Source organism: Tetrahymena thermophila (assembly GCF_000189635.1).
Source record: "Tetrahymena thermophila SB210 genomic scaffold scf_8254716, whole genome shotgun sequence".
NCBI classification, from domain to species: domain Eukaryota; phylum Ciliophora; class Oligohymenophorea; order Hymenostomatida; family Tetrahymenidae; genus Tetrahymena; species Tetrahymena thermophila.
This window is the reverse complement of record NW_002476481.1, coordinates 767661-787876: the sequence shown is the minus strand read 5'-3', so window position 1 is coordinate 787876 and position 20216 is coordinate 767661. Positions and strand designations below refer to the sequence as shown.

The 20216-nt window shown below is 24.5% G+C and overlaps 7 protein-coding genes across 7 annotated transcripts; 2 read left to right on the top strand and 5 right to left on the bottom strand. All coding sequences in view use genetic code 6, as the record gives it.

The window, feature by feature from the left end:
* Positions 1-239: 239 nt before the first annotated feature.
* TTHERM_00105160 (serine carboxypeptidase family protein) lies at positions 240-2050 on the bottom strand (the record flags this gene model as incomplete). Its single annotated transcript, XM_001012268.3, has 2 exons — positions 240-1566; positions 2022-2050. The coding sequence occupies 2 exons, from the start codon at positions 2048-2050 to the stop codon at positions 240-242; spliced, it is 1356 nt and encodes a 451-aa protein (XP_001012268.3).
* A 1000-nt stretch (positions 2051-3050) lies between these two features.
* On the bottom strand, positions 3051-7385 carry TTHERM_00105150 (Kap beta 3 protein, putative; the record flags this gene model as incomplete). The annotated part of the gene is made up of 8 exons (XM_001012267.3): positions 3051-3572; positions 3626-3801; positions 3864-5133; positions 5430-5517; positions 5573-5948; positions 6279-6555; positions 6760-7134; positions 7224-7385. 8 exons carry the CDS (start codon positions 7383-7385, stop codon positions 3051-3053), a joined length of 3246 nt encoding a protein of 1081 aa, XP_001012267.2.
* A 2997-nt stretch (positions 7386-10382) lies between these two features.
* Positions 10383-11597, bottom strand: TTHERM_00105130 (Tim10/DDP family zinc finger protein; the record flags this gene model as incomplete). The annotated part of the gene is made up of 4 exons (XM_001012265.3): positions 10383-10498; positions 10749-10803; positions 10971-11111; positions 11382-11597. The coding sequence occupies 4 exons, from the start codon at positions 11595-11597 to the stop codon at positions 10383-10385; spliced, it is 528 nt and encodes a 175-aa protein (XP_001012265.1).
* A 1184-nt stretch (positions 11598-12781) lies between these two features.
* Positions 12782-13081, top strand: TTHERM_000105129 (hypothetical protein; the record flags this gene model as incomplete). Its single annotated transcript, XM_012796635.1, has 2 exons — positions 12782-12830; positions 12930-13081. The coding sequence occupies 2 exons, from the start codon at positions 12782-12784 to the stop codon at positions 13079-13081; spliced, it is 201 nt and encodes a 66-aa protein (XP_012652089.1).
* A 188-nt stretch (positions 13082-13269) lies between these two features.
* TTHERM_00105110 (heat shock 70 kDa protein) lies at positions 13270-15228 on the top strand (the record flags this gene model as incomplete). Its single annotated transcript, XM_001012263.3, has 1 exon — positions 13270-15228. The coding sequence occupies one exon, from the start codon at positions 13270-13272 to the stop codon at positions 15226-15228; it is 1959 nt and encodes a 652-aa protein (XP_001012263.1).
* Positions 15229-16708: 1480 nt separating this feature from the next.
* On the bottom strand, positions 16709-17760 carry TTHERM_00105100 (hypothetical protein; the record flags this gene model as incomplete). Its single annotated transcript, XM_001012262.3, has 4 exons — positions 16709-17115; positions 17203-17317; positions 17372-17427; positions 17538-17760. The coding sequence occupies 4 exons, from the start codon at positions 17758-17760 to the stop codon at positions 16709-16711; spliced, it is 801 nt and encodes a 266-aa protein (XP_001012262.3).
* Positions 17761-19278: 1518 nt separating this feature from the next.
* TTHERM_00105090 (phosducin (Phd)-like, thioredoxin (TRX) domain protein) lies at positions 19279-20068 on the bottom strand (the record flags this gene model as incomplete). The annotated part of the gene is made up of 2 exons (XM_001012261.3): positions 19279-19935; positions 20030-20068. The coding sequence occupies 2 exons, from the start codon at positions 20066-20068 to the stop codon at positions 19279-19281; spliced, it is 696 nt and encodes a 231-aa protein (XP_001012261.1).
* Positions 20069-20216: the final 148 nt, after the last annotated feature.

The following is a 20216-nucleotide window of genomic DNA, read 5'->3' as shown; positions in this document are numbered from 1 at the left end:
GGATGGATATATATATAGATAAAAATTTATTTTTAGAAAATTTACAACAGGAAAATTGTAAAAAAAATTGAAATAAAGAAAAAAAATAAAATAAAAATAAAATTAATACATAATTAAAAATCTCTTCTACAAAAAATAATTAGAAAGGAAATTTTTTAACAAATTTGAAACAGTTTTTTCATAAAATCAAATAGATATTTTGTTTAAACAGATTTTAAAAGCTAATTAAATAATAAGAATCATTATTTTATTTGATTAAGTTTAGTTAAGACTAGCTAGATATTCTTTTTTAAAAGCATCAAAGCTGATTAAGGTTGATCAAAGCAGATAAAATGACCTGACTCATATACTATGTCAAAAGTGAGGTTTTCAATTTATTTTGAGGAACTGATTTTATCTCCTTTACTGTTTAATATTGTTTGCATTTCCATAGATTTAAACTTTTCAGCATGAAGCCAATTTAGTCTATCTATCCATTGTTATTAGCTTTTGTAAGGAACAAGTAAATCCAAATCACCATTCATAATGTGAACGTGAATATTATTGTTTAAAAGAAACTCAATTTTAGGAGTGCTATCTTGAACAATATTCCAGTTTAGAAAATTGTAGCTTTCTTCAAAAAATTCGTTGTATGGTTCTTTGAGTGTAAGTTTAAACATATCACAGGTTTACTGCTAATTCATAAAAGCATCTAAATTAAAATTACTGAATTACTTATTGCAGGTTTTATAGTTATAGATTTTATCTGCAGATACATTTTTAAAAGTAAAGTTAAGATATTACTAGTAAACTTGTCGGAGAGTCAAGTTATCTTTAGAAGAAAGGGGAGATTTAAAAGCTTCAATTACTAGCAAATTGTTTTAATATTTTTCTTCAGTGATTAGATTTAAATCAAACAGGTATTGATTTTATTCTAACATTACATAAAAAGGCTATATGTTAGCATCCAAAAGCCCAACACCAACTAAATTAAATTAGTTTCCATCCTTAACAATTTTTTCTGCTATAGAAGGAATGTATTTACCAGCAAACGATTCTCCATATATGAAAAGAGGATTATCAGTTCTGCTTATCCCTAATTACTTCATACAACTTTTTTCATTATCATACAACTCAAGTAGAGCCAAACAAAACTAATTAGCTAGTTACTCTAACGTGGCAGGGATATCGTTTGCTATTTTAACATAAGATAGGCCTACACCAATAGGTTAGTCAATAAAGACCAAATTAAAATAATTTGTCCAAGAATTTTCATTTTTGATTTTTTTAAAAACATCCTTATTAACTTCTCTGATATATAAAGGGCCTATTCCATTGAAATTTGAATTCTAAGAAGACATACCAGGACCTCCACACAACCATATAATTGTAGGATATTTATTTAAGTCTTATTTTTTAATTCCTTTAGCACCATAGAATAAATATCCAATACAAGAAGGATATGTTGAAGATTTTATTTTTAAAAACCCTGAATAAACTTCCCCATCATATTCTTTTATCTTAGCTTTATTGCACTCTGTTTCATAAGTTTCTGAATATGTTGGCTTTTACTGCTTGTCTGTAATTCTAAATTGTTATTCAAACATAAAATTTAATTTTTTTTTGTTTTGGTTTGATGTAAATTTTTTATACATAAAATGCCAAAAAAATTTATTATTAAAAATTAGTCAAAAATAAATTATTTTTTTTAATTATATATTTAAAATTTTTTGATTAATTTAATGAAAGAAATTATTCATATAATTAAAAATTTATTTGCAAATTTTAAAAAATGTTTTTTTTTTAAAAGATTAAATTAAGAACTTAATAGTTCTTCATTTTAAGATTTAATTTAAAAATTATCTTTATAAATAGTGAAAATTTAATTAATTTTATAATAATAGTTGATTTCAAAAAAAAAAAATAGCAAAGTTTGAAGGTTTAATAAATTTTGCAGATTTAGACTTAACTAGATTTAAAGAAGATAAATTTTATATTTGAGCTTAAAATTTCTTCATTTTATGATTAAATTTAAAATTTACCCTATGATCTTCCTTAGAAATTGATTCATTTTTTTATTTTCTTATTTCTTAAGATTTTTATTTCAATTTAAACAATTTAAATTTTATACCATCTAAAAAATATTATTTAATATTAATTGTCTGTCTATCTAGCTTTCTTTGTATTATAAATATTAAATAATTTAAATATCTTTTTAAGAATTATTTAACTATGATTTTGATATACATTTATTTCTTTTATATAATTTTGCCTTATTTTTATTTATTACATTTATATTTGCTCTTATAAAATTCACATATTTATATAATTTTTTTTACATTTAAAATATATTTATTTTTTCAATTTTTTAGCTTTAAATAGCTTTCTTATTTAAAATGCTAAAAAAAATTAATTAATTACATTTGCTTTAATTAATTAAGTTTTTTAATATATTATTTGATTGTTGTTTAGTTATTTACCATAATTAATATCAAATGATTAAACTTATGTAAGTTCACTTATTTTCCTAATTTTTATTAAGAATATAAATTTACACTATAAATTATAAATAATTAACATATCATAATTTAAACAATAGCTTTAATTAAGTTTGGCTTCATAATATTAATTTAAATTCCTAGAAAAAATATTAATATATATTTGCTTTTAAACTTTTTTTTTGAATTTTCTATCCTCATTCATTTGAAATGACTATTCCTATCTATGTTTGTTTTTAATATTCTAAAAATTAATTGATATTAAACTAAATTTTTCAATTTAGCAATATAAATATTCAAATAATTAATTTAAAAATATTTTATGTTCAAACAAACTATTTTGTTTTAGGATCAAATATATATTTTGAATTAACATTTTTTAATAGAAAAAGGATTTAAATTTTTGAAAAACTAACTAATGAAACAATTTAATAAAATACTTAATATATAAATGATGGAGAAGACATATGTATGTATTATTTTATAAATATAAGTTATTATTGAAAATATAATTTAATTTTTTATAGTTTATTTTTTAATGGTATTCAATATATTTATTTTAAATCAAACTATTCAAAGTTAGATTAAGGCCTTGCTAGCTTACTTTAAGATTTCAGATTCTGGGTTTTAACTGATATGAGTTTTTATTCTATTAACAGCTTCGAGGGCTAAGCTATTAACATTAGCATTGCTGCAAATAATAGGATTGTTTTCTTGTAATAATTTAAGAAGTAATTCATGTAAATTTTAAGCTTCAACAACATCTTCTTTCAAAGGTAAACGAGGTAAACATTTAGATAAGACTTCAGATCTGGTGGCTTCATCTTGAATTTAGAATACAGCAATCTTGAATAAAGATGCCAAAATATTTTCGAAGACACAAGCAACTTCTGGTTATTAGAATGCAGGGTTAGTGAACAAGCCAGATAAAATAGTAAGTGAGTCTTGGTAGAATTGTTAGAATTAAGCATGAGTGGATCTCTTGGCAACAACTCCTAAACCAAATACAGCAGTTTACTTTATATCGTTGTTTTCATAATCCTTAGCATAATCTAAATATTTCTTGGCCATATCAACGTAGGCTCTTTAGAAAATCTATTTTAAATATTTAGTTAATTTAATATGTATTTTATTTGAAAAAAATATACAGGCTCAGAACAGTATTAGAATAATTCACTGAAGACGCAAAGTGCGAGGTTGATTTCGTTGTCAGAGCAGGTTTCTTTAGTGAAGGCAGCATAGTAATCAGGTAAAAAGTTATTTACAATGACGGCTTCTAAAGTAGGGAAGAGCTTAACAGTTTAAGGAATGAAATCGAGCATGCCTTTATTTTTTATAATAAAATTAAAATAAATAATTTTTACTCTTGAAATAATATTTTTTTACCATTTAAAATGGAGTTAGCTTCATCGTATTGTTCTTCGAAGAGAGCTTAAGCATCATCGTCCATGTCTTCGTTAGCAAATTACTTGATAACTTATTTTTTAAGATCAGCAGCGATCTTCAAAGATTAAGCTGCTTATTGAGTGATCTTTTCAACAACTTCAAGATTGATGCCAGAATTGTTGACAAAAGTTTTATAGCATTCAGCAATATTAACAATAAGAATGTAAACATCATCGGCATTGCTTTAAGAAACAGAGTTAGTTAAAAGTTGTAATAAAGTAGGAGCAATGTTGTTAAAAATTGCAGATATTTTAGCTTGGTCATTTCCACAAGCAGCCATCAAACACTTAAAAGTCTTAATACAAGTTTCAGAGATATCTCTAGAGTGCTTGAAACTGATGTGCTTAGTGACGATTTCCAAAGATTATTCAACATAAGGAAGGAATGCAGTCTTGGTAGCATCAGCAACAGCGTATAAAGTATGGAAAGCTTCAATCTTTTATTCTAAAGCAGCCATATTCAATTATAAAGTCTTCATGCCGCCCAACAAACCTAAATCAAAATTGTACTTAACGAATTTGCTCTTGTCATAATCTTCCTTTTAAGTAGCACCATCGATAACATCTTCAGCAACAAGATCAATGCTGATGCTGGCACCTTGAAGGATCTTCTAAATAATAGCAGGTAAAAACTTGGAGAAACCTTCTTTCATAGCATCAGCAATTTGTGCGTAGACAACTAAAATGGGTGAGTGGTGAGGATCATCCTTTTCCATCTTTGCATCATTTTACATAGAAAGGAGAGCATTCATGATAATTTCACTGTCTCTTAGGAAGAGTTCTTTGTTTTTGCGAACAGCAGTTAATAGGTATCCCATGCATTCAATAGTGTGAGTACGGATACTAATTTATTGAGCATTAGTGGCAGGTAAAGTTTGGATGAGAGTCTATAAACCAGGCATGAAATTATTGTAGTACTTAACAAATTCAGTTTCTAAAGTAACAGCAACAGTAGAAAGACAAATCAAAGTTTCTTCTAAAGTTCTTTGATTGTTTTCGCTCAAACATTTTTCGAAAGTTTAAGAGACACCTTATAACAACTTATCAGCATAAGTTTTGATAATTTCGCAGTCTTCGTCTTATTCAATCAATTCCTTGCAGAAATTGATGATAGATGAAATACTTCTGTGTTTCAACTTTGAGTTAGTGCTCTCTAAGTTCTTCAAGATGAAGTTCAAAATAAGATCTCCGTGGTTTTGTTGAATATCAGGCTATTTTAATGAAGAAAATATTTTTTAATTTAAATTTTGTATTTTTTTCATAAATTTTTTATTTCTTTTTTATTAAGTTTTATTTCAAAACTAAAGCAAATTTATCTTAAAAAATGCTAATTTTTTGTTAAAGTCTAAAATTTCGTTTAATTAAACCATTTTTATCAAAATTGCTTAAATTAATTTTGTGCTAAAATTTTTAATTTATCAAAATTTTTTACTATCGTTTTAGTTTTATTATAATTCTAATTTTTTTCAATTTTTGTTTGTAAAAATGTTTTAGATAAAATGTTTACTGTGAATTCAGTGCATAAAAGGGAGTAAGCTGTTAAGACGCTATATTAGACTCTTGGGTGAGGATTTGATTCTTGAGATTGAACCATACTATTATATTTTTATTTTTAATTTAATTAAGTTTAAGATAATAAAAATGTATTACGCGACAATTTGGGGTAAATCATTCTTGAAGTTCTCAGCTGTGCCTTCAGTTAAGTTAGCAATTGCAACTAAACCAGCATGAATAGTATTCCAGCTACCAGCAGCAATACATTCTTTAATTAAAGGAATGAAAATTGGAAGCATGTACTTGTTTGTCAATTCGTAACCAATTTTAGCAAGGGTTTCTTCAGCAGCACTTGCAGGATCATTTTTTGAGAGAGCTTCATCGTCTAATTCTTCAGTCCATTCTTCTAAGCTAAGGCTGTCTACTTCAGCCATCATCTTGATAAGGGCAGGAGCTGTCTTAGTTTTGAAGATGTCTCCTTTTCTAACTTAGGCACTCTAGCTTGAGCAAATTGAAAGAATGCCAGATAAACCTTGTTTAATTTATTAAATGAATTTTATAAATTAAATTAAATTAAATTCAATTCAATTTTTAATTTGATTATTTTTTTATGATATTTAAATTGCTATTTTTTTTTTTTTTGCTTATGTTTATGGAGAGATTTCTAAAAATAAATTAGATGAATTATGAATCAATTTGTAAATTTTAAATAAATAAATAATTATTCTTTCTATATTCAGATATAACATTTTTTTGTTATTGATTCATATTAATCAAAAGGAAGAATTTTTTCTTTTTTGCTTTCTTTAGTTGAATATTCTGATTGGCTATTTTAAAATAATAAATATCTAATTTGCTTTACCTTTAATTCTAAGAGAGTCTGAAAGTTGCTTGGTTGAAATAATTTCAGTAAATAAGTTCAATAATTCGTAAGTAATGGGCTTAACGAATTTAGGGTGAATGTCAATCAAATCAACCAAAGAGTTCAAGGAAGTAGATCCGGCTTCTTCATCAGCTTAGATGCATTCAACACACTTGCTAATTAAAGTAGGGAAAACGCCTTCGAAGTTCTTCAAAAGACCTTCTTCTTCAATAGAACAGAGGAAACCAGTCAAGCTCTTGAAAGTTTCAGCTCTTACCTATGATAAAAAATAAAATTTTAATAAAAACACATCTTTTTTGCAAGCATTTTTCATTTTATTGTAAAGATTTTAATAGGAATAAACTAATTATTCTAAAACAAATCTTTTATGTGAAAATCATATTACAATAGAGAGAACAATCAATAAAGTAAGTATTAAATCTACTTTTTTAAGAATTTAAAATATTTAATGTTCAATTACCTTAACATCAGAGTCTTCCATGAACTTTGAGAAGATTGCAGAGAGTTCTCCTGAATATTTCATGAGTTCTTCATCATTAAAAGAGTATTCACAAATTATTTCTATGAGATACATAAGACCAATCTTTAAGTTAGAAGTGGTAGCTTGAGAGAACTTTTAAATAAGTTGCATTAATTGACCTAAGCCATTCTTGTTGGTATAGAGCTTAACCAAAATTTCGCAAGCTCTCTTAATGTAGAGGGTTTTACGATTTTCGTTGATGGATTATTCTACCTTCTAAACTATTTCTCCTAGAATATTATCGGAAATCTTTTATAAATTTTCATCCTTATCAATGTATTGCTTTTTCAATAACAAAGCAGCTAATTCGCAGAGCTTTATTTAAGTTTTATAAAATGAATGATTGATTATCTAAAAAAAAGAGGAGAAACTAGCATAATGGGAGAAAAGAATTAATTATTTACTTTTTCGTCTTGTAAGTCTAGGGCTGAAAGATATTGCTAGATGCCACCTTAGAAATCTTTTTCAGGGATAGAGTTGAGGAATTGTTCAGCTTGAGATCTTGCATTCAAGTCGTTAGCAGAAAGGAAAGTCTGAAGAGCTTCTGAGATATTGCTAAAAGACATTTTAACTTAATATTATTTTTGTTTTTATTTTGATATATTTATTTCGCGGAATTATTCAACTTTTTAGGCTAAATTAAACTTTTTGATTTTATTTTTTTATAAGATTTGATTTTTTTTGATGAGATATGTAAACATAAAAATACTCACACATTATTCAGCTCATTAAATTATTGATTAAAATTTAAGAATTTTTTGATTTAATTACAAATTAACTAAATCATTTATGCCAAACTCATTCCCGCACACTCCATCATAATCAAATCGCTTCATTTTTTGGAGGGATATTTATTTTCCTCTTCTTTTGCTTTGTTTAAATAAATTCAATTGATAATAATCTTAATTATACATATCTCACTTAGTATATTGAAAGATATTTAAATTAATCTACATATTATCAACCAACACAACAAGATAAATGCTACTATAAAATTTATTACTGGATTATTTTTTTAATTCTTTAAACATTCATTCTTTATATTTCAAATTTTATCAAACAAATAAAACAAGAGAAAAGTTTATTTGCTAAGACTAATCAGTTTTTTTTATATTTTTTTTTTAAATAATTTTGTTGAAAGTGCCTAGTTATTATTTTGAACCTAATAAATTGATAAATAAATAATTTAATCCCAATATTTTTAATAAATAAAAATGTCTCAATAAGCATTTAATTTTAAAATTAATATTTATCATTTAGACTATGATTTTTTAGTATAAAATTTAGTATTTAAACATATAGTATTTCATCAATAAATAAAATAATAAGTATTTAGCATCAATTTCTGAAGAAATATAACATTCAAGAAAAATATTTCAAGTAATAACTAGAATTTTAAAAATATCTTTAATAAAAATAAAATATACTAATATTTAATAAAACAAATAAATTCTTTGAACATTATTTTTTTCAATTATTAAATTAAGATCAAATTTTGATAAGATTGAATACTATTTAAATTAATACAAACTGAAATGGTATAAATATTAGAGTGTTAATTTGTCTTAAAGTTATTAAATCGGTCTTACTAGTTCTTTTTTTAAAATGATCTATTTTAAAAAGTTAATTGCTTAATTAACCTGAAAATAATAAATTTATTTTAGCATAATAATCAGTTTAAAGAAAAAAAATAACTATTAAAATTGAGTTAAAATATTTTTATATATCAGATATTTATGTATATAATTAACTATTTAAATATATTAAAATTAAATAATTAATATTATTTTTTATCAATTTAATATGGTTTTTAAAATGATAAATTATTTCCTATAAAATGCTAAAAATAGGCTTTTACTTAAATTTTTTTCACTGAGCTAAAAAAACTATCCAAATATTTAAAAATTTTGTAAATTGAGGTTGATCTACTCCTGCTCAGTTATGGTTCAGTTCATCAGTTAGGTTTAAATTATAACTGATTTGTCTTATTTATAGAGAAATTACATAATTAATTAAATTGAGTTAGAAAGATAAAAACTAATTTAATGTATTAAATTTCTCTATGAGTATTTAGCTAAAAATACAGCTAAATTTTTAGATTTAAATATTATTTTATATTTATAAAAATTTGATTGATTAATAAATATTAAATCTATTGAAGAATATAATCTAAATATGAGCTTAAATGAGAAATATTTCATTAAAATTAAACATTTCCAATCAAAATAATTTTGATAAAAAATAAAATTTATTTATTTTTTAATAATATAATTTTTAAAATAAAACATATTTTATAATTAAAATTTTGACTGAAGCTATTCTTTTTAAATACTAATTTTTATTTATTGAAATTAAAAAAAACATTAACTTAATAGTTAATTTTTTATTGAATAAAAAAGTCTAATTAAGTTAATAATAATTTTTTTAAGCAAAAAAAATAATCAATGAAATTAATTTATAAATAAATAACTAAAGATTTTAATTTAAAAAATTAATAAAGTAAGTAAATCAATAATTGAAGTAAAGAGTTACAAATAAATTTATTATGAATTAAATAAAAAATATTTAATTGATATATTATAAATTTAAAGTAAATCATCATCTAATAACACTCGATAATAATAAAAATTTAAATATTAAATTAATTTTATAATTATGTAAAAAAAATTATTTTAAGTCTTAAAATTTTGCTTTCTCAGATATAAATTTACTTATCAAAAATAAAATTAAACGAAATTATAAATTTAAGTTTACAAAGTAATAAATTTTTATTTTTTCTCAAAGAAAATAGAAAAATTCTTTTTAAAATTCATAATAGATAGATAGAATGGATCAAATAATAAAAATTCTAATTTTAGAATTTAAATTTGCATCTGATTAAATTAATTTGGCCAAATATAAATTTATGAATTGAAATAATAACATTAAAATTGAATGTTCTTGATCACTTTAAAATGGCATATTTTCAGAGAAACTTTATAACAAATTATTTGGTCAGAAAAATCGATTTGATTTTGAGAAAGAAATTTTAGAGTATTTGAATGCTAGACAATTTACTATTTTTTTGTTTATAACTTAAAAATTTTTATTAAACACGTACGTCATAATTAAAAATTAAAAAGATATGTTTTTTTTAAATTATTCGATTTATTTATGAAAATATCAATTAATTATTGAGTTTTTTATTTTACTCATTCGCAAATCTTTTTACAATCTTAGAAAAGATATTTAGGAATAATTAATTAATTTATTATTTATTTGTCTATTAAATTTAAATTTTACAATTAATTTTAAAATTTGGTTTGTTAATTTAGAAGCGATAAATAAACAAATAAATGAGTTCATTCATTCATGATATTAATTTATTTGATGAAATTAATTAAAGCAATACAAATAATAAGTTTTATTGATAAATTTAATTCTTGGTTTTAAACCAAATATTTTTTATGAATGTGTTTTGTATGTTTACATGTATTTTCATTTACTTTAGAGACGCTAAAGAAACATCTTTTTTGTTAGTATCTCTTTTACAAAAGCAAAATTTAAAGTCAAGTGCTTTTTTATCAATATTCAACGATAGAATCAAACTCCTTAAAGATTTTGGCATAAGTTTTAGAATAAAATCCTGCATTTTGCTTAAGACATTGTGCTAATTTTTCGTTGAGCATGCTATAGCATTCTATTTAATAAAAGCAAATATTCTAATATCGCTTACAAATTGTAAATAAATAAAATTCTAATATCAAAAATAAAATACTTTTATTTTATTGAAATTTAATGCAAAAATAAACTCTAAATATTCTAATATCAAGTGAATTTAAAACGTAAAATTTAGTTTTATTTATTTTATAGCGATTGAAGAGGTTTTCTTGATATTAAAATTCTTTTTAATTCTAAAAAATAAAATGGAATTGTTTATATATTTATACATTTAGTGTCTAGATTGACAGATGTGCATTTGGATTCTTCTCTTTAAAATAAGTCCTAATTAATAATAGAAAATATTTTTTAACAATTAAAGCTATTTAGGTATTTAAAATGAAAGAAGCTGATAATATTTTTTAAAGGCCTTTTTAAAATATCCTTCTATTGTTTAAAGAAACTCTACTTATTCTATAAGAGAGTATAAAAGCAAATTTATTTATATTTACTTCGCAATTTTATAGTTTTTCTCCTGTGATTTTTTTAAAGGTCAAATAAGGTCTTAGGCAAGATCTAGCGCATGATTCTGACTCCTTAATGCTAAGGGCTTCATTTGCATAGCACTTAACTTAGCATTCGTGAGTTATTTTCTAAATATAATTGGAAAATTCAGTTTATTTGTTGAAATTTAAACAAAAAAAACCATAACATAAAATCTTATTTCAACTCTTTATGGCATTTTGATAATATGGTGGGGGATTTTAAAAACTGCCTAAGATAATGAGAACAAGAAGAAAAAACCTTAGAAAGATAAGATTTTTATAGCATTAAATACCAACAATTAAAATAAACCATTTTTAAATATAAAATGTTGATGAATATTTAGTAAATTTTAAAAAAGCTGTCACAAAATTTCATACTTTTAAAAGTTTGTATTCACTTGTATAATCGTTGAAAAAATTGGCGTATTTTGCAGATTTTTCTTTGTATGCTTCCTTTATTGCAATTTAAATATCTGTGGTTTGCTAAAAATGTTCATGTTGTTGAGGAGCAACATACTCGGGTATTGTTTATTGCATATTTGCTTGTTGATTGGATTAAAATTCCTATTAGTTAGTTGAAGATTGGCTAGACATGTGTTATTTATTAATTCTTGGTGAAACAGATGGAATTATTAATAGTACTACTTCAAAATATCAAAACTCAAATAAATTATGAATTCTTTACAAAAAGTCAATTATTCATTCAAATACTTCTTTTTTAGAAAGTAAGTATCATCACTATAAAATAAATTTATTTGCAAATGAAATTTAAAGATTGTTTGATTGCAAGATAGATGGTGAGCGAATAACTCAATAAGACTAAAAAATTAGATGCTTTTAATCATATTTTTTATATTTGTAGAAGAAAAAATTCTAAAAAAATACGAAAGTAATAGAAAAAAAATTTAAACTTCCTTAATAATTCTAAATTTCTCACAAAAGATTTTTTTTTTTTCGTTGGTTTAGTCTAAAATTCTATTAAAAAGAAATAAAAGTGTATTGTCAAATATATAATTTGATCGATAATGCTTCTATTTTGGAATTTAAAATATATTGTATGTTGTCACATACTATTTGCTATGTCATGCTTTTATTACTGATATCATGTCTTCTTTTTTTAGTTCATAAATAACCTAAAAACTCAATCCATATTTGTTAGTAATTAGCTTTTACAACTGTTTTATATATGCAAAATATTATATTTACTTATACTATTTATATCTAAAAAAGCCTGCTTTTTAAATATTTCTATTATTTTTCCCACAAGTTTTTGGATTCTCAATAACAAACTTTAATACAAAAATTCAAATTTTCTAAAAAAAGTTAGCTATTATTGATTTTGTTTGCACTCATTCATTCTATTTTAAATATAGAAGACTGAAGGAGTTTTAAAAATATTTTTATTTTATGAATTGTTTTTGCTTTTTTTAATTTTAAATTCTATTTTTTGCTTCAGCTTTGGCTTATCAAATAACTATACAATAAATGCGAAGTTTTTCTTATGAGTAAGGATTTATTTTTTCAGTTTGTATTTTGAATTTTTTATGAGATTGTGTCATAAACTGCTTATGCTATGGCTTCTTTTGCTTGTTTTATACTTTGAGTGGACAGACATATCACTAATATGACCTTTTTATAAATATCTAGAATGAAAAATATGGAAATAAGGTGAAGCTTTTAAATGTGGAGTGGTGGAAAGTAAAGAAGATAAAAATGTCAAAAGATTAAGAATTTTAATATGTTAAAAAGAATTATTGATATTAAAATTAAGAAGAGAGATGATAGATGCCGATTATGCAGTGAAAAGATTGAAAATAATTAAAGGAGGTATTACAAAATTAAAATTTAGATGCTAATTAATGGAAGTGAAGAAAGAAAAAGAAGCAGTAAAAAATATTTTTAAATAAATTTGTTATTAAGAAAAAGATTCGATTAGAAAGTTAGAAGGTTAGAATGTTAGATATTACTTCGATTATTAATAAATTGGAAGGAGTTAAGAGAAGATACAGAGAATTATGAATGAAATCAAATTAAAAGTAGAAGCGAAGGATTCTAGAAGTGGTGCAAAAGTTAATTGATTATTAACTGGCGAAGAAAGATATGAATCTTCTCGAATAACAAAGAGACTTGAATTTTTTAAATTTTCAAAAGTTAAAGATATAGTGAATAGTCATAATTAATTAAATTAATAAAAAATCCTAATTTCTTTCTCCAAAAAGAATTTAAAAACAAACAAAATCAAGCAAAATAAACATAATAAATAAAAATGGCTGACAAGAAAGCTGAAGGTGGTATCGGTATCGGTATCGATTTAGGTACTACTTACTCCTGCGTTGGTGTTTTCATTAACGACAGAGTTGAAATCATTGCTAACGATTAAGGTAACAGAACCACTCCCTCTTACGTTGCATTCACCGAAACTGAAAGACTTATTGGTGATGCCGCCAAGAACTAAGTTGCTAGAAATCCTACCAACACCGTTTTTGATGCCAAGAGACTTATCGGTAGAAAGTTCAATGAAACCGTCGTCCAAAAGGATATCAAGTTATGGCCCTTCAAGGTTGAAGCTGGTCCTGATGACAAGCCCAAGATCGTCGTTAAGCACAAAGGTGAAGTCAAGAAGTTCCACGCTGAAGAAATCTCTTCCATGGTTCTCGTTAAGATGAGAGAAATCGCTGAAGCCTTCTTGACCAAGTAAATCAAGAACGCCGTCATTACCGTCCCTGCTTACTTCAATGACTCCCAAAGACAAGCTACCAAGGATGCTGGTGCCATCGCTGGTTTGAACGTTTTGAGAATCATCAACGAACCCACTGCCGCCGCTATTGCTTACGGTTTGGACAAGAAGGGTCAAGGTGAAAAGAACGTCCTCATCTTCGATTTGGGTGGTGGTACTTTCGATGTCTCCCTCCTTACTCTTGATGACGGTATCTTCGAAGTCAAGGCCACTGCTGGTGATACTCACTTGGGTGGTGAAGATTTCGATAACAAGCTCGTCGAATTCTGCGCTGCTGACTTCTTAAAGAAGAAGAACATCGATATCAGAGAAAACCCCAGAGCCATGAGAAGATTAAGAACTCAATGCGAAAGAGCTAAAAGAATTCTTTCTTCTTCTGCTCAAGCCACCATCGAAGTCGATGCTTTGGCTGATTCCGAAGATTTCATGATGGTCATCTCCAGACCCAAATTCGAAGAATTATGTCTTTCTATGTTCAAGGAATGTATCCCCCCTGTCGAAAAGGTCCTCAAGGACTCCGGTATGGCCAAGAACCAAGTCCACGAAGTCGTCCTCGTCGGTGGTTCCACTCGTATCCCCAAGGTCATCCAACTCATTACCGAATTCTTCAACGGTAAGGAACCCAACAGATCCATCAACCCCGATGAAGCCGTCGCTTACGGTGCTGCCATTCAAGCTGCTATCTTGACTGGTTCTGGTTCTGAACACATCCAAGACGTCCTTCTTCTCGACGTTACCCCTCTTTCCATGGGTATCGAAACTGCTGGTCAAGTCATGACTGTCTTGATCCCCAGAAACACCACCATCCCCACCAAGAAGTCCCAAGTCTTCACCACTTATGCTGATAACCAACCTGGTGTCCTCATTCAAGTCTTCGAAGGTGAAAGACCCATGACCAAGGATAACCATCTCTTGGGTAAGTTCAACCTCGACGGTATTGCCCCTGCTCCCAGAGGTGTTCCTCAAATCGAAGTCTCCTTCGATATTGATGAAAACGGTATCCTCAACGTTACTGCCACTGATAAGGGTACTTCCAAGTCCAACAAGATTACCATCACCAACCAAAAGGGTAGATTATCCCAAGATGAAATCGACAGACTTATCAAGGAAGCTGAAAAATTCAAGGGTGAAGATGAAGCCTTAAAGAAGAAGGTTGAAGCCAAGAACGGTCTTGAAAACTACACCTACTCCATCAGAAACTCCCTTAAGGACGAAAAGCTTAAGGACAAGTTCTCTGCTGAAGAAAGAGAAAAGGTTCAAAAGCTCGTCGACGAAACCTCCAAGTGGCTCGAAGAAAACCACAATGCTGAAGCTGAAGAATACAGCCACAAGCAAAAGGCTTTGGAAGAAGTCTTCAACCCCATCATGATGAGAGTCTACCAATCTACTGGTGGTGTTCCCCCTGGTGCTGATATGGGTGGTGCTGGTTTCCCTGGCAGCGGCTCTGCTCCCACTGGTGGTGCCTCCAACGTCGATGAAGTCGATTGAAAAACCAATTCAACTTAATTCATAACAAAATATTATTTTAATTTTTCTCTTCTCTATAAACTCAATTTAATCCTTTTAATGTAATTACTTGTGCATATAATGTCTATGTGTAAGAATATAATAATTAATTAATTATTATGTCAAAATTAATCAAACTCTTCATTTCTTATTTCCCTTTTTAGAATTTTCATTCGGAATTTATTGCACTCATATTAATTTTAAATTACTTAATATAAATCAATCAATTTATCATTCCAAAATAAAAGGAAAGAGCACTATTTACTCCAAACATAAATTAAAATCTAACTATGCTCATTTAGATTTTTATTTATTTTTCTATTCATTCATTTTAAATTTCAACAACAGTTTTTATAAAAAATAATTCAATTTTAAAAATAATTTTAGATATTGGTAATAAAAAAGTTTGATAATCAAAATAATTCATTTCTTAGTGACTTACAAAAAGCAAATATAAATCAAAATCTTTTTTTAAAAAAAAAAACATTAACAACCCATAAGGTAAATTAAAATTATTGAGTTAATATGGATTTATTTATCATTAATATTTTTCTCTTCAAACATTTAATTTGATTTTATAAAAAAAATCTTAAAATAGTTTATTTTATTTATTAATTAATCTAAAACTTTTAATTTCATGATGAATTTATTAAAATTAATTGGTTTTATAAGTTAACTTAAGATAAAAATATTTGTTTTATTTTATATTTTATTTATATTATTCCTTTTACATAAAAATTTTAAATACAAATTTGTGATTATCATAATAAATATATTTGAAAAATTAGTTAAATTTTTCTAGCTATAAATAATATTTTAGTTATAATTAATATTTTGTATTAATTATGAAGAGCATTAATTTTTTAATTATCATTTCTCTATTTATTTTACATCAAAATGCCAAATATTGTCTTGCATATATTCTATTTACTAAATCTAATAATTTTAGATAAAATTTTGAGATTAGCATTATAAATTTATATCAAATATTTCAGAGGAAAAAAGAATATTTTTATTATTATTAATATTTTGTATTATTTATGAACTACATAATTTTTAAACTCTAGGTTGCATTTATTTACTCTATTTAATTTGTTTAATGTCAAAATTGCAAATATTTTACTATATTTATTATACTAATACCTTATAATTTTGTTTATGTTCTATTTTTAATACTAATAACAATTTTAAAAAAATTTATTTCATTTTTCGTTTAAAAATGATGCCATAATTTATTATTTATAATATTGTTGATATTTTAAAAAATTAGAATTCAAATGAAGTGAAAATAAAATAAATTATGAGAAATAAAAAAAGATTTAACTAAATACAATGCATTTATTTATAATTAAAATAATTTACAAATCTATATAAATATAATTAGCTTAATGTTAAATAAATGTTAAAACACTATTTATTTAGTATAACTAAGTATAACTAACTAACTATCTAGCAACAAGCATCAGTTATTTCTTTTGAGAGATTCAATTTATTGTCTAAGGGATTCGTTTTTCTAGTTTTGTTCTTTAAGCTATAATTTTATTGTTGAGTAATTATCGCTATTTTAAATATGCTTTTCTTTTAGTTTTTCGATTTCATCATTAATTTTTTTGATTTACTCCTTGTATTCTTCGATTCTTTTGATTTCTTGTTACTTTTGTTCCTTTGTATATTCTGAAATCTTTATGTATGAACTTAAACTTTCTTCTTATCTTTATAAATCCTTTAAATTCTAAAAAAATGTTTCTGAATCCCATCTCTTAATTTTAAGTTGTCTCAGTGTTTCATTGCATTTATTAATTTTATCTCTTAAGCTACAATATTCCTCTAAAAGACTTCTAGAGTAATTTACATCAGTTGGCTATAAATCTGTTTCAAAATAATTAAAATTCATCATTTTTTATGCAAATAAATATATATTTAATATAAAAAATTAAGGTAAATTTAGAATTTTACATTTTTTCTATTCATAGTACTATAGAGTTAGAGTATTTTACTCAACTAATTTTTTTATTTCAATAATTTATTTATTCTTAAAGTGTACTTTCATGCACATCTTCTTCTCCCTCAACTGTAAATATTCATAAAAAAATCAATATTTTTCTATTCAACTACAATAAATTACTTATGCATCTCTAAATTCCTTTTCTTTCTAATCGAATTTCTCCTATCTAATCTTGTCTAATATTTTACAAATATAAATTATTTTAATCACACATTATAAATAAAATTCTAAATAAAATGATCAGCCAAGCTTATATTTAATTTATAAAGAACGCATAAAAGTTTACCTTCATCAATTTCTTCTACCATACTCTTCTAATTTTATTAGGCTTTTTATTGATTATTTTCTGATTATGTATCAATATTATTTGCATTTTAAAGCTCTAATTCCATTTACTAAACTTATCTTCTTTATTCATTTCCATAACTATAATCCTAGTTATTATTCTATCTATTTTCAGTATCTTGCTACTAGTTACCTTCGTCTTAATCAATATTGTATAAAAGCATTTCTTAAATATTTATTTTACTTTGAACTAAAATTGTATTTTATAAACTAAAATATATATATGTAATTGTCTAATTTCAATTAATTCAATAGCTATTAAAAATATATCTAAATTTTCCTTTTGATCAAATATATGTTTATTTGCTTATTTATTTACCTGTTAGTTGTTATTTTTTAAAAGCTAATTATAGCTTAAATATAATCAAATAAATCAATAAAATTTTAGCATAATATTCTAATTTATAAATAAAAATATCTAGTAAAGTTTTTTCAATAAAGAATAAATTATTTTTTTAAATTAGATTTAAATTAAAAAAGTGCTAGCATTTTATAAATAAAATATTGATATATTATTTTTAAATTTTGATCACAAAAAATAATTTCTTTATTCTCAATTTTCTTATTTTTATTTCTCAATAAAATATTTATGTGTTTAATAAAATGGAATTAAAAAAAAATATAAGCTTTAAATATAAAATAATTATTTTTATGCTCTAGCTCTTTTAAGGTAAGATTATCAAGATCGTCCATCCCCAATTTACAAAAGTAAAAACTAAAAAGAAAAATAAATTAAATTCAAAAAAATATATTTTATAAATCATCATTAACTGAATATAAATAAATTTAATGTTTTTTAATAAAACAAAATCATCAAAAGAATGAATACCTTACCTTGATTTAAATTAAAAAATATTACTTTGATGATGTAAATAACTCTTTTAAAATAAGATCATTCCAAATTTATAAAATTAAAAACTAATAATAAGCATAAATGAAAAAAAAGATATTTATAAACACGCATTAAAAAATATTAATTGAATAAAAATAAATGTATTGCTTTTAATTGAATAAATTTATCAAAAAAAATATCTAACTTTAAATTTAAAATTTCATAAATAACTCTTTTAAAACAAGACCATTCCAAAAGTAAAAACTAACAACAAAATTTAATAGCATATTAAAAAATATTAATTGAATAAAAATAAATATTTTTGCTTTTTAATTGAATAGAGTTATATTTTATTGATTTTTTAAATGTTCTAAGCTTATAAGCATTGTCACATATTTAAAAATCTAAATAATATTAAAAATATTAACTTTTCTGCATAAGAAAGATTGATTGCAAAAGTGAAAGAAAGGTAAAGCAAACTTAAATGAATGAATACACATACATAAGTAAATAAATACACACGCACAAATAATCAATAAATAAATAAGAACTATTTTAATTTTATTTTAGTTATTTATTTTTTTATATATTTTTGATTAATTAATTTTCTTATTTTAGTAATTTAAAGGTTAAATGAGCGGTTTATTATTTAACTAAAGAAATAGTTATGAATGAATATTTCTTTCTTTCATACTTGATTAGAAATTATTATAAAAATTTATTCATTTGCTTATTTTTCACTTGAAAAGATGCGTTTGTTTGTTTACTCATAACTTAAACTCTATCTCTTACGTTTTAAAATTTTAATTATTTTTTTATTTGGATTTTTATTGTTCATAGACATACGTGCTCAGTCATCGTCTGAGTAATCGGAGTCACCTCTTTGACCTAAATTCAAATTAAATCCTTTTTCTTCTTTATTTAATGGCTTGATTACTCCTGATTTAACAATTCTTCTTGTGAGTTCAAGAGTGGTGAAGTCATCCTTAGCACCCAATTCACCAAAACCTACAATTCTATCCTTGGCGACACCATCAACAAAACATACGATAGTAGGGAGAGTTCTAATTGCTAATTTTTGGATGAAGAAGGGAGCTTTTTCTGCATTTAAATAGAAGAACTTGCACTCAGTGTGGGTGTAAGCTATTTGTCTCAAGTGCTTGTCAATAATCTTGCATCTTTCGAAATCGTTATGATAGAAATGAACAACAGAGAATTTATTTTTGGTTACACTGTTTAAAAATTCTTCTTCTTTGATTTCTCTGTACTCGCCAAATCCGCTTTTTTCTTGTTCAACTTTAGCATTTTTTTTATTGAATTCATCAATTCTTTCAACTTTCATTCTGCTCAATATCTTTTCAGCTTCTTCATCAAAGAATTCATCATCTTCGAGGTCAGAGTCTTCTCTAACTCTTTCTTTTGATTTAATTTCAATACCCTTAGCCTTTTGAGGTTTCTATTGGCCCATTTACATTTTAAGTTTATCTCTAATAGCTTTTTCCATTACCTAAATTGATAAAAGGAGTTAGATAGGATCTATAAAAAAACATAAAACTAAGCAAGTTTATCCATTTTAAAAACAGTAAAAATGAAATACATACCACTTCGGTAAGCATGTTTCCCATCAAGCTGTTGCTCATCGCTAAACAAATACTTCTTTTTAATGATTAACTATATTAATTAAGCTTTTTTTGCTCTAAATTTTTGCAGATTGATCTGGTAAATAATTTTGAAATTTTAAAATATCAATTTTTTGAATGACCAAAATCTTATAAAGAGTTTGTTTCT